Here is a 14,159-nt window from a genome sequence, read left to right on the forward strand (position 1 = left end):
ACGTGAATAACAACCTTACTGTATTTACGCTTATCCTTAGTCAGCAGCTTCAAATAGGATTCAATGTCGCCCGCTCGGGCCCCAGGAAAACATTTGACTATGGCCGCCGGTGTCTCCAGCTTCACGTTTCTGACTATGGAGTCTCTGATTACTAGAGTCGTTTTCTCAGCGGTTGTGTCGCTGAGTGGGGAAAATCGATTTGAAACGTGATCAGGCAGGTGATGCTCCGTGGACATTTGTTTGGAGCTACGACTCTTGCGAACCGTCACCCAGCCACCTGTCTTGAGATCCCGGCTGCTCGGGAAGCTGTGGGGGGCGGCTATCTTGGGCTAAGCTACGTCTAGGAGGCTCCACACCGGCTACATGGGCATAGCTAGCGCGCTTCTAAGTCTGTGAGCCTCGCCTCCAATGCTGCTAGCATCTGACATTTATTACAAGTACCATTATCGCTAAAGGAGGCAGAGGAATAACTGAACATGCGACACTCCGAGCAAGAGAAAGGAGGAGAGGAAGAGGGGGAAGCCATTGCTCTCGATTAAGCTACTAGCTTAGCTAGCTTCTAAACTAGCTGACCTAAAGTAGCAAGTTAAATTTGGTAGCTAGCAAGAACTTCTGCAAAACAAGTGCTTTAAGTGGTGCAAGCGTATGTTGTCACTCAAAAATTCAGATGAACCCAGAAAATAGTGAGTTTAATTCCTAAACAATCTGGAAGCAAGCACAACGCAGTGCAAATGCAGAAAACAGGAAATGAGTACGGTTTACCGCAGGAAACAGCAGTCCGTCAAAGGTTCCCAAATAAACAGTCTGCATGCATACAAGCACCATAATGTCACACACAAACACAGCTTATATGCGCACACACACACCTCCTCCTGGTAGCTTATCCGGTAAGCGGCCTCCAGGCTCTTCTCCGGGAAGGTGACACTCAGTCTGTTTATGGGAGGTTTGTAGAAATAGTCCCTCATAAGGCTGTAAAAGGCATAAGGGAAAGGCAGGTGAAATAATTTACAAGTAGGGTTTTAAATATTACATTAAACTATCTTAAAATCAGATAACAATTTCACATTAACAAGTGAGATTGATCTACTGATCAATTGTACATTATAAATAAATCTTCTGAGAGAGATGTTTAAGGCATTTATTAAGCCACTCTCACCCATCCTCTTTGATAACATCCACAAAGTGGGCATCACTCCTTTCCCTGAAGTTCTTAGATCGCAAAGGGATAAGCGCTGAGTGATCCATTCCCATTGCTCCCCCACTCCACGTCTTCTTCTCCTTCTCTTGCAGCATCTCACACAGAGACGTATGGCTGTTGTTCAGTGCTTCTAGCCGAGGACTGAGCAGGCCGTTCAGAGCCTTAGGGCTGCGCCCTGCAGAAACCACTGGGGAACACTTGAGATCTGAAGAGTCCTAGTGGGAAAAGAGAGGAGAGAGAAGTCCAAAAGATGTGAATTTATAAATCATCCATGTCCTGTATTACATTGAAAACAATACAGCAGCACATTATTTGATGTGATACCTCATCAATTTTATTCTTTGATCAAAATAAACACTCACTTCACTTCAGCAATTCACAATTCCATCTTTGCTCCTAAAAGGCTAGGCCTTTCCTGGATGCCACTTTTTTTTTACCAAACCATGATTGCAGTCACCTGTTGACATCACCTGTTTCAAATGGAATCATTGTTTCATAGTTTTTATTCATTATTTCATAAGTTTATTTCATTACTGCCCCTGAAATGCAACTGTCCCAACTTTTTTTTGAAAGGTGTTGCAGCATCAGAATAGAAGTGAGTGTTTACTTTGAACAAAGAATAAAATTGATTAGGTATCACATCAAATAATGTGCTGCTGTATGGTTTTCAATGAAATACATGACACAGATGATTTACACATCACTAGTTTCAGTTTTTGATTTGGGGTTCTGGACAGTTCTCATTTGTTTGATTAGGGTATCAACAACAGGCTAACCTTGGAGCTGCTGGTTTTGGGGTCATCATGGCAGCCAGTGTGCACTGCACCTTCCTCCAGAACCTGATCTTCCCCTGATATCTGGACAGCACTGCAGGACGGACAGGGAGACTGGAGGCGGGTAGAGATTTGGGGGGCATCAGGCAAGCAGGGATATGCACCATATGAGGGCAGAAAAGAAGAAAGAGAGTTAATAAAGTGAGAGATACAGATCAAGGAAAGCATATAAGCAGATAAAAGAATGAAAAGATGGCAGCAATCAAGAACCAGAATCCTAGGGGACAACAAAATAATAAAAGAGAAATGACTAAACACATGCATCAACTGTGATCATAACTGTATTGCTGCAGTAAAAACAGAAAACATGACACCTAAACAAACTAGTGATGCAGTGACATATTCCATTTACCTTTCAAAATTTTACTGGCTTAATAGTATTTATTTCAATCATGATAAAGCTAAGAGGAGCAGCAGTACTCACTGAGAAATGGAAAAGGAGAAAGAGTATACAAGCAGAATGGGGAAGGTCTATATGGGCTCAAGGTATTTATTTTCATCCCACTCATCCTCTTCAGAGTGAAAAGCGCGAGTGTGTACATGAGAAAGAGATGTGTGATGGTTACGCTGCACTACGCCAGACTCTGACATTGAAATGGAAGGTGCCGTGAAATATTGAGAAGCCAAAACACACAAACACAACCTATATCATGTAAACACACAGAGCGAGCACACACTGTGTACTTAAGTTCTACATTAAACACGTAAACATGTATTACCACACCTGGCCTATAAATCCTTTTCCACAGCCAAATGTCATTAACCCTTTTTGAAGCGTGTGACTCTTCAGATTTGTGGTATTTGTGTGAGAACCACACAGAAGATGAAAAGCTGTAAATGGAGGAGTCATTAATTCAAGGCAGAAAGACATTAGGAGGGCTTCCTGTTTGAGTGAGCTCATTACCAATACCAAGAAGCCACACTGATTATCCTGCTTCCCATCTACTGTACTACCTCTACCCCTACACCTGGCATGGCTGACAACTGAAAGATCTGTGCATGCATCATGGGGTGCACATTTGCACAAGAGAAGGGAAGATTAACTGGGGTAAATTAAGTCCCAGTAGCACATGGTTTGAGGGAATAATATGTCACAGGGTTTTGGTGACCTAGTGGTACAATTTGAAAGCAAAGTAGACATAATGGATGGGCTGATGAACACTAAGGGTCAGTTATGATGTACATGACCTGCTGGGGAGAACAACAGTTTAAGATTTGACTGTTTTTGTATTGGTTACTTTTCCACTTCCTCAACACAAGACAAAAAGAAGCTATTGATGTAAAAAATATATATATTTTTTCATTAAAGCTTCTGTTACACCCATATAAACAAAATCACACAGAAAGCAAAAACATGAACATAAGACAGGCCATGGCAGATCACGGAACTCGGTGGCATTCCTCAGGCAATAAAGATGTGACATGAAAAATGATCCCAGAAATATACTTACTTCCTCAATGCACATGGCTGATGTTTCATATAATTTTCTCAGAGATCGTGTGCACTCACATTGGCTCCATCAGGGGCCACGATGCAGGCTGAAGAGGCTCCATCAGGAGTGTGCACTCTGGGCGTGGGATACAGAGGATCTGCATGCTCCAGTCCAGCCAAGCCCAACTGCGAGCAGCTACAGTGGGAGTGAGACTCTATCTTCCTGCCAGAGATCAAATAAGTTTTCAGTCCTAGAGAGAGACGGAAATCAAGAGAGAAGGTAGAATGTCACTGACATATCAGTTTCAGTTCTCAGGCTGAGCTGGGTTTAGTCATCCCTGAGGATAAAGCTTCTGGTGATTGTAGAGCTATTTTAGGATTCAGTAGAGGCTCAGTATCCAGCAGGATGAATTCCCTCTGTGAATTATATAATCAGGTTCTGGCATAAAACTAAAATCAAAAGAGGAAGAGGTACTGAATATCAATTTCACTTGGAAAAGCCAAGGTCATACACATGAGTCACTGTTGTTTCCATATATGAACTGCTGTGTGTATAAACCTGCATTCTCTCAGATCAGCTAGAAAGTGTGTTTTGGATGTTTCCAGCATCTGACTTAAATGAAAGCTGAAATTTTTAAATTAATTAAAAGTATAATTCTGCGTCTGGGGGCTATGGGTTGTTTTATCATGTTTTCACATGAGAGCGCATTGTACTGTTTTCAAACACTTTGTAGCATTTGTTGTGAAATATGCTAAATCTTGACTTCTTTCTTACTGCACATATATATCAACATGATATGTGGTGCAGGATTTTTTTTTATTTTGCCTTATCTAAAATCATGTTAATGAGTCAAAAGAAGGAGGGCACTAAAGAGACCAATGCCACAACACATACAGCTAACACTGCTTTAAAAAGTCAACTGATCTATTTTGTCTTCTGCCATCTCTTTGCACCCTTATTGTCACACCTATTTCTCTGACCCTCCATCATAGCCTGAGGTAGGATTTCTGCATAGAAGTGGTAAAATCATCCCATATATCTTTCTTGATCTATTTTCTCTGTAATGAGATAATTACTCTTTCATATACAGGTACATGTGCATCTTTGTGTGGGCATCATGCACGAGTATCTAATGACCATGAGATAGTTTCACCTTTCAAACACAACAGGCCAAATATTTGAACACCTGCTACCTCCCTTTTTGAAAACGATGTTATTTCCATCACTCCTACAAAGTGTGTGTGTGTGTGTGTGTGTGTGTGTGTTTGAACACCTGCTACCTCCCTTTTTGATCAAGATGTTATTTCCATCACTCCTACAAAGTGTGTGTGTGTGTGTGTGTGTGTGTGTGCAACCTAAAGTCCAAAAGTGAAGTGACCAGTTTGCTTTAAACAACGACAAAACATGGCAATATGGCGATACATTTGGTGGTTAACCTCTTGTTAGAGACAAAGGATTTCATCAGTTTATCTGAGCTAACAAAATGCTATGAGACGCATAGGACTGTGTTGTTTCACACTCACAGAAAGATGTCTTGCCTTGTTTCAACATCTTTAGACCACTGAGTCACCACGATGCTCCTCAATGAGCAATTTTTAAAATCACAATTGCAGATCTGGCTAAATTCCTGTTTGAGTCTTTTTGCCAACTTTGCTGCTTAGATAAACACAGAGACGGACTGACAGAGAGAGACATGACACTAAAACATGGCTTTTCAGTCCAGTTTGGTATGGCCAATGAGATCATGTATATATGACATAACTCCTTTTTATTTTTCCCCTCTGTCTGCAGTACTGTGTTGTGACAAGCCCCAGTAACGGGTATCTCTGTGTGTGCATGTTTGACAGTAGCACAGTGACCATGTGCTTAGCCACATAATTCAACTGTCTGTAAAGCTGAAGCCTCGGGCTCTGGGCACTGTCTGCTCTTCAGACAGGTCTGCCACTGCCTTGACTCTGACACATGCACACACAAACACACAGTCTCTGTATGACAAAAGGAAACAGTCTCATGTAGAAAAATACATATGCACCAGGAAAACCTGTAAGACACATACTGAGATAAGCAGGCAAAGGACACAAAGAATAAAAAATAACATGCACATGAGAGACAGATGTAAATGCAAGTGTAATTATAAGATGCTCACAAAAAATAAAACGCCCCCTCCAACCACCTACACACTCAGCCTAATACATATATACACACAGTGAGCGGAGGTGTAGATGGACGGCTTTGCTGTAGCTGGGTCCATAGCCAGGTGGATGTGGATACAGGGATGGGAAATGAAGGCGGTAAACAACAATAACAAAGAACTAATTCCCTGCACCAGTGATGCAGAATGGCACAGCAAACTAGAAGTGGCAGCAGGAAACAGAGAGGAGCTTTTGACTGCCTCTGAGAATGAGCATGTGTGAGTGGGACTGTGTAGCAAAGACAAATCCAAAAGACACAAACTCACAGACAATGCACACACACTGTGCTGACTAATTTCATTAGTTTGTTAATCAAATCCTTCCCTACCTCACAGCATGACACACATGATTTCTGCGTCTGCCCATGGGTCGATGAGGTTACTTTTTTCCCCCTCCCTCACTATTGTCTCCTCTTCTTCTTCTTTCCCTCAATATCTTAAAGAATAACTCTCTACCCATGACACACAGTGCCTATTCAACTCTCCATGTACCACAGCTAAAGATATCTTCAAATAAGGTATGTAAGGCAGCAGAATGATGTCAAATGGTGCTTCATTGTCTCCATGACTGTGGGTAGAGATTTACAGTACATAGGTTTGATGGTTATCTTGTCTGCTTCACTGACTTTTCTAACAGCCAGATTGACAGCATCTGAGTCAGAGAAATAGTCATGTCCACTTCACAAAATGACTAAAGAATGAGTCACAATGAATTATTTATTAATATACTTAGAGTCATGATTAATGCAAATCCTATATCTGCTGTAAAAGCAATGGTGACCGCTGAGTAGTAATGAAAGTGTATAAGATGGGAACCACACCGAATCCACCTAAATGGAAATCAGTGGACCATTCAGTCTCTAGTGCCCAATGTACTGTAACAGCTTATTAAAGATTATGATGTATTTCAGTCTAAATAATATGCACACCAACACATTAGTGGAGAGAAAGGGTGAAAGCACAGAGAGAAGAGAATATTTAATATTATTAAGAATAATAACCTAATATTTAAAAACCACACCCAATTATATAGACAATTAAAATCACGGCATGAATACAAATCTTGATAGGAGGTGAAAACAACAAGAAACTAGTAAGGAAAGACACTGCCTGACCTCTCCATTGCTTCCTGTCAGGTCTTCACTTAAATCAAAATAAACGTGTTGTTGTCTTGATTTCAATCAGTGCTCCTCTTTTGTACCAGACCGTTCATACCAAAGAAGAGAAACAAGTCATGCTTAAAGACTAAAATCCATAATTTTCACAGATTCATGCAGAGGTATGTTAGACTGATCATGACTTAGAAAGCTAGTTTGAGGGAACCACTATGAAAAGCTCTGACAGCCAGAAAAGAGCAGAACAAACTGTCTGCAGGGACTTGGAAAAGTGCACCATATGTTATGTGTGTTTGTATGACAGTTTACATGACTTCAAGGGTCTGCAGATGCAAATGTTTGTGTGCTTGTTCTTGGAATATTATCTAGGAATATCCAGCCTTGTCAGGCATTAAATTGTGGCTCTGTTAAACTGACTTAACTAGCGCCTGGCTCCCTTGTCAGCGTCAACAAGGACCAAGATCATCAGAATATAGCTGTGCCCCAAAGGCCTCACGGCAGGGAAAAGGTCAGAAACTTCATGCTGTGTGTTCCAATTGATGTCTCTTGTTTCTTTCCAGCTGAGAATGTGTGTGACCATCCATCTGTCAGGTCTTTGCACATTTATTTGATGATCTGTGATGCAGGTACACAAGTGTGTTGGCCTCTCTTCATTTCTGATGACCATGGGCAAACTGAAGTGCATCATTAGTGGCACCCTCTGGGTGTTATGACGCTTGAAGAGTCCTGTCCTGTGCTATCAGCTGACAGGGAACAGCAGATAACCTTTCACCATAAGAGTTCAGCCACATTATCTCACTCTCCAATCCCCTTTGTTTAGGACAAAAGAGAACAACATGAGAAAAACACTTTGCAAACATTTAACACAATCCTCCTTCATTCCTCTAACCTACTCATAGCTCATCCAAGCTCTTCTGAGACAATGACTGCACACGAACCTCCTCTTTCTGTGATGGTAAGAGGGCTCCAGTGCAGAGGTTGTGCATACCAAACAAACACATGGAAAAAGGGCAGATGTTGTGTCTGCAAATGTCATTTGAGATGCTCTAAATGTAACATTTCATTGTCCCTAAGCAAAAAAAAAAAAAAAAACATAAGCTGGAATGCAAACGACCAGGTACATAAAAGTTGCACACAAAAAAGAAGAAATAACGACCAAACTGACATTAAGAAAAAACTACAAAGAACCCCAGTGGGGATAAACAACAGAAAGAGAACAGATAATTTGTGAAAAAAAGCACAACATTGCTGCAGGTACAGTATCTGACAATATGTAACCTTCTGGACTTTTATCACAAAACAGCACTTTTCTTTTCAACTTCTATTTGCAACCCAAGCGGAACTGAGAAGCCAATGCCGCTGCCCCAGGGAGGTTTACTTAAAGCAGCAGAACATAGAGGGCAACAGAGAACAAAGGAGAGTTGGCAGATATGCTTGGATCAGCACACACACACACACACACAAACATATCATGTGCCTGATCTTCCCATAATGACAGGTTTGTCTTCTGGGGCCAGGTATCAAAGCAGGAGGGCAGTGGAGCAGGTGGCGCAGAGAAACGAACACCGTTCGACTGGGTAGCGCCAGTTGGCACTGCCATACACCGGCGTGCAACACCCCCACCTTTTCTCCCCCTATAATGAGCAAAATGCTGATTCTTTTAAACATGGACTATTTGCGTACATGCACACTGGGCTAGTATCATCAATACACTTTATATGTACCTAGCATTATGTTTATTTGAAGTATGCCTCTTGCAGCTTTACAACAGAATACAGCTGTGAGATATGATGATACCACAAAACAACAGAGATTATGCTGACCTGAAGACATTTTGTGAAACATTTTCTACAGAGGTTATTATTAGGCCATTGTTAGACACGTTTATGCTGCATGAGAATATTTGGTTTACAATATTTTAGCATCAGTTTGATAAGGTACTTCAGTTTTTGTATTTTATTCACTGGACCAAACTAAGCAGACATTCCTATACTATTATTTTGTCTATAAATGGCTCTATAATGGAATTTCCATAAAAGGTTATGTACAGCAACAAAGACTGATGTTGTAATATAAAATTACATAGATGATTGATCTATATCAATCACTCCCAAAGAAAATCAATGCTTTTCTAATTCCTGCCCTGAGTGTTCAGATTTTCAACTACTTCCCAATATATCAATATATTATTCTAAAGAGTTCCTCCTTTTATTAAAAATTATTATACTTCTTTACTGCCTAATGTTAATTTGTTCTAGTGCAGCAGAGCAAGGGTTGCCCAAGATAAGGATTGGGACCCAACACAGAGGGTCAAAAAATAAATTGAGGGGGGAGAGGAAAGCAACAAAAATATATTTATCGCAAGGATATGCCAATTCACACTCTTAATTTTTTTTTTATTATTTTATAATGGACACAAGCAAAAAGGTTTAGAGTAGAGCACTAGACAAGACAAAAGTCTCCCTTTACAATTTTTAAATGCTTGTAAAACCATATTAACGTATTAAAGCGAGTAAATCTATAATGCTTCATTTTGTAGGAAGTCGATTAACCAAACATTTTCAAGTAGCACCAAACAAGGTGTCATGCCTGATATGTACACGTCAAATGCAGTGAAGCACAGCTAAAGCAACAGAGTTTGTCTCAAACACAACCAAGATGACCCACAGTGACACTTGGTAGAAGTTTCATAACCCTGAGTTCATAAGAAGAAACAGCACGTCTTACATGCCACCTGGGTTTCTCAGCACACCAGGTTTGGTACAAAAACATGTCTGAACTGTGGATTACATTAGAATACTTCTCTGCCTGTGCACAAACACACTGTACCAAAACAACAAGGTCTCTCTTCCTGTTGCAACCAACAAAATCTGTCAATATCCTTCCCGTCTCTGTCCCTTACTACAATAAATAGGGATGACATGAAAACAAAAGTTCCATATTTGGCCAGTGTGTTTTTTTTTCTGGGCTTCAATCCAGTCTCACTGCAGCTCACTCAAAATGACAATAGAAACACTTGATATCTCTCAAAAGTCTTTAACTCTTGCTTGGCTGTGTGTCTCATATTCTCCGTACTTGTTTTGTATTCTGTTCCTGTGATATCTCTTCATCCTTGACACTCCCAGGCTACCATGGTTTGCTGGCAGAACAATAGATACAGTTGACATGCTGCCAAAGTCTTTAAACTCCCCCTCACCCTTTGCTCAGTGGCTTGTATTTTCTCCCTGTTTTGTCAATCTTGCTGTAACTCACTGTCCTCCCAACTCAAAACCAAATATCCTGCCTGTTCGTTTGTGTTCAAGCCGATATCTACATCTCCACAGAGGCTTAAAAGGCTCTTCTCTGCAAAGAACTGCCCCAGCTGACATTATCCCAAAACCTCACACCCACTTTCCATCTTATCTTTTTTACACCGTCATCCACTCCTCTGCCAAACCCTTTCTCCGTGCATACACCTCTGAATACTAATACCACCCTCTTTTCTTCTCTCACATAATGGTGGCTATATGGCTCCTGGTGTTATTCATAACATTTGCCCATACTGCAAAAATATCCTTATGAAGTAGTCAAGAGACTTGTCAAAGAGCACTTTTAAAACTTCTTGTCCTATTAGCAGCTTTGTGACAATGCATTTTTCAGATAACATGATGGGTATTTTTATTTTGCTTTAGCTATAAATAGAGTTTTCTCAGCTCAGACAGAAATAACCTACCTAATCATTCTACATGTCCACATTTGGAGCTGCATGGTTTTCAATAGATATATAATACGATAATAAACATATCATTAAATTGATACATTATGACAATTTCACCAAAAACTGAAACACTTTGAGTTTCATAAACAGATGTTAAGGTGAACAACATCACCAAAGGAAAGACCATGCAAAGAAACTCAATCCCAAGTAATTCCTGATCAGAACTTGTAACACAATTAAAAGACATCTTCTGTGATAGCAGTGCTTCTGACTGAAATTCTATTTTATCAGATGCTCAAATATCTCCACCTGAGACACTAATGACCCACAGCTGTGAGCAGGGCTCCCCTATGGATTAAACAGTGGATTTATGGCTCTGATCAAAGCAAAGAGCCAACACACACACACACAAAGTATTTCTCCCCAACTAATGCTCTAATACCTAAAACTTTACTTACTCAACATTTTGAGTAATGAGATCTTCACTGGGGGTGATGATAAAAATGTGCTGGATCTTCTGTTCAGCACTGTGCTGCATCCTGAGGACCCCTAACAGGCCAGTGATACAGCAGGGGTCAAGGAGGATGCTGACCTCAAGCCCTGAGACAGACGCAGGAGTTGTATGTATGTTGATGTTTTTTTGCACTGTGGACCTGCATCCTCTTAAAAATCTAAATTGATAGGATCATGGAATCTCAAGCCAAAAAGAAGGAGCGGAAACAGTTTGATACGCAGCCTGTTAAGATAAGCACTGCTGTAATGTTAGTTGCTGAAGGTGTCATTTAAAAAAAACAGCGGAGGCGGCATTCTGACTCAACAGAATGAGGCAGCAGCAAGATGGAGGGACACAAAATGGAAGACAAAAAAACAAACAGGAAGGCAGAAAGGAGGACAGATAGAGACAGGGTGAGCGGGACAAAGGGGTGGGAAATGACCTCTACTAGGAATATATCTGGCTCTTAGCGCGCACACACACACACACACACACACATACTTCACTACATTATATTCAGAGAGGGTCAGAATATTAGGAACACCTTCGAATATAATGTAAATATAATGTAGTCCAGTACAATGTCTCCTTTAACTAGGACCTCAAAAACTGAAACATTTTGAGCTTCATAAACACAGCTGTGAAAGGTGGAAGTGTTGCACTGAATTGCATACACTTGTACAGGTGGACCTAACAAAGTGGCCGTTGAGTGTACATACAGTACATTAAGTCAGAAATGGCCTTTAGGTGTGACAGCATGGGAGGAGTAGATGACAACTGGAGAGACTGAGGAGACCCCCACTGAAGGCAATGAAGGAGATGAGCTTTAGGAAGAAAGTTCAATTAACGTGACAACAACTATTTTACTATCAATGAAAGGATAAAGCTGGTGGTGACAAAAATTACCTAACAGAAAATTCTCAACACAGGAAGGGTGTGAGAGGCGCAACACAGGAGGCGCATTTGAACATACAGGCTTCCTTGTCCTTCCTTGAGGTGAGAGAGCTAAACCTCATCCTGGATACTTTCATTTCTGAGACTGCACTGCTAATAATACATTTTTAATACACAAATATGCACAGAAGTATTCATGGAAGGCTTAAGCTGTACATCACATACACATATACATATGCACAGCCAATCCATGCGGGTGTGGTGCAGTAGTAGGCTTCAGGGCGCACTGGCTCCCCACCATCTTCCCTCATTCATAATTCACAGAGCCATTTATCACACACTCCCACTGTACACACTAACGACTCACTACAGCCCACATACATGGGCAGCTGTATGTGTGCATGTTTGCATTTAGTGTACTTGAACATAAAGTACAGAAAGTAATAGTGTGTTGTGAGAGTGTGTGTAGGCTGGTCAGTAGGGATTTATTGTGTGTGTCACCTTAAGAGTGAACTCCATCTGTCAGTGTCAGTAAGGCTAGTGTGTGTGTCTGTTAGTAGAAGTGCTGGCATAGGCTGTACCCTTGATCACAAAGGAGAAAAGCTTAGAATGAATCAATGACTCATGATAGCCATTCATCACCTGAGCATCTGTGCAGCCCAAGGAGAGCTAGCTTAGCCTCATGCACAGCTCCACTCCCTCTGTACCATTAGAGATTGAAATGAAGTACCAAATATACAGTGAGATAGCAACAGCAGAAGGACACACTAAAATGCTTTCAGACTCTTTCCACTTTTTCAAGGTTTACAAATCTTTTAGACTCAAAACATGTGCGATTTTTATCTGTGTAGGTGTCCTTTAGGTTTCAGCTTACTCTTGCTGGGCTCGCACAAGAATAGGAATTTGCTTGTCTATTACCAGTGTGAAAGCCAGGGCTTCAGCTGAGTAAAGTCAATTCGGCCTTTTTCAACCAGTCAGAGCACCAGCCTTTCAATTTAAAAAGAACCTCCAGACTGTAGCTGACTGAAGTCATGTTTGCAGGAAGACATACAGACAGATCTTTTCAGCACATTTGCATATGTGAAAACACCTACAGTGTTTGATAACAGATTGGCCCAGTGCATGCAATCAAGGAGAGAGTGACAAGAAGATTCCATTACAAACACAGCCTGCATTGAAGTGTGTTGACATTATACTAAAGCGCATCATGATGGCATGATTGAAATGCATCTTTGACATTGTAAATCATTTGTCCCTACTGAAAGGAGCCCAGATTTAATGGTGGTCATGTTTGCATAAACATATAGATAAATAAAAAGAATATAAATATGTATGCATGGATGGATGGATGGATGGTAGCTAGAGACACAAACTGACAGATTTAACTCGAGACCAACAGACCCTTTTCATGGCTGGAAATAATAACATTATGGATAGCTATATTTAATTTAGATGAACCAGTTCCCGGTATCTGGTACCATGCATGCTCACTCTCATCTTACTGGGAGACTTAAATATGGAGCCACATATACAGTATATATTGACACTAGGAATATAGCAATATTTGTCATTTTGGGATAGAAAAAATGTCTCATGATGCTGTAGGATTATGATTGTATCTACATATGGTTATTTGGTTAGAATAACTGCATGCTGGTTGCAGAATGTGAAATGGAATGGATACTCCATTGTCAACTTTGAGAGCTTTTGCATAGCATTTCAGTTTTCCCATTTCAAGAAATCACAAGGAAAGTCAAAAATCACAAAGGGAACTAACAAACGAACAATTTGCAAAAAGAACACCGGACGAAGGCAATACTAGCCCTGTTTAGGACTGAGACAGTCCTGGGTACACCTCTCAGAAGCAGTCCAAGCACAACCAGACACAACAACTGAGATAGGCAAACAAAACGGATGCACATACGCATAACCAACCACTTAGTAACCACCCTTAAAGTCTTTTCTCTTAAAAAGAAGACCATGATCTTTGAACAACACCATTAGTAAAGCACAAATGTCACCTTTATGTGGCTTATCCTAGTCTGGTTTCTTCATTCTGGTGCGCCAAGCAGCAATTTGCTCACTACTGCCCTGTGGTTGGGGGTGGGCAATACTCACTTCAATTGTTCTAGCAGCCTAGATAGAACCCGACGATTGGTCAACCAAACAGAGAAATTTAAATCTGCTGAGAGCATATTAAAACACTGATGTTCCACTGCAAGTGTGACTTGTTTTATTTACAAGATCCATCTGCTGCAATCCCCTCCTTGAACCGCCACCTTATTGTGGTGGAGGGGTTTGAGTA

The 14,159-nt window shown here is 40.8% G+C and overlaps 1 protein-coding gene across 1 annotated transcript in view; it reads right to left on the reverse strand.

The window, feature by feature from the left end:
* Positions 1–14,159, reverse strand: part of adcy9 (adenylate cyclase 9) — a 34,463-nt gene that overhangs the window by 11,375 nt on the left and 8,929 nt on the right. The window contains exons 3-6 of the mRNA XM_020622130.1: positions 3,542–3,714; positions 1,975–2,085; positions 1,157–1,413; positions 864–969 (exon numbers count right to left, since the gene is read on the reverse strand). Coding sequence (XP_020477786.1) covers positions 864–969; positions 1,157–1,413; positions 1,975–2,085; positions 3,542–3,714 — 647 coding nt within the window. The remainder of the gene's footprint in view (positions 1–863; positions 970–1,156; positions 1,414–1,974; positions 2,086–3,541; positions 3,715–14,159) is intronic.

Source organism: Monopterus albus, unplaced genomic scaffold (assembly GCF_001952655.1).
Source record: "Monopterus albus unplaced genomic scaffold, M_albus_1.0 scaffold273.1, whole genome shotgun sequence".
NCBI classification, from domain to species: Eukaryota; Metazoa; Chordata; class Actinopteri; order Synbranchiformes; family Synbranchidae; genus Monopterus; species Monopterus albus.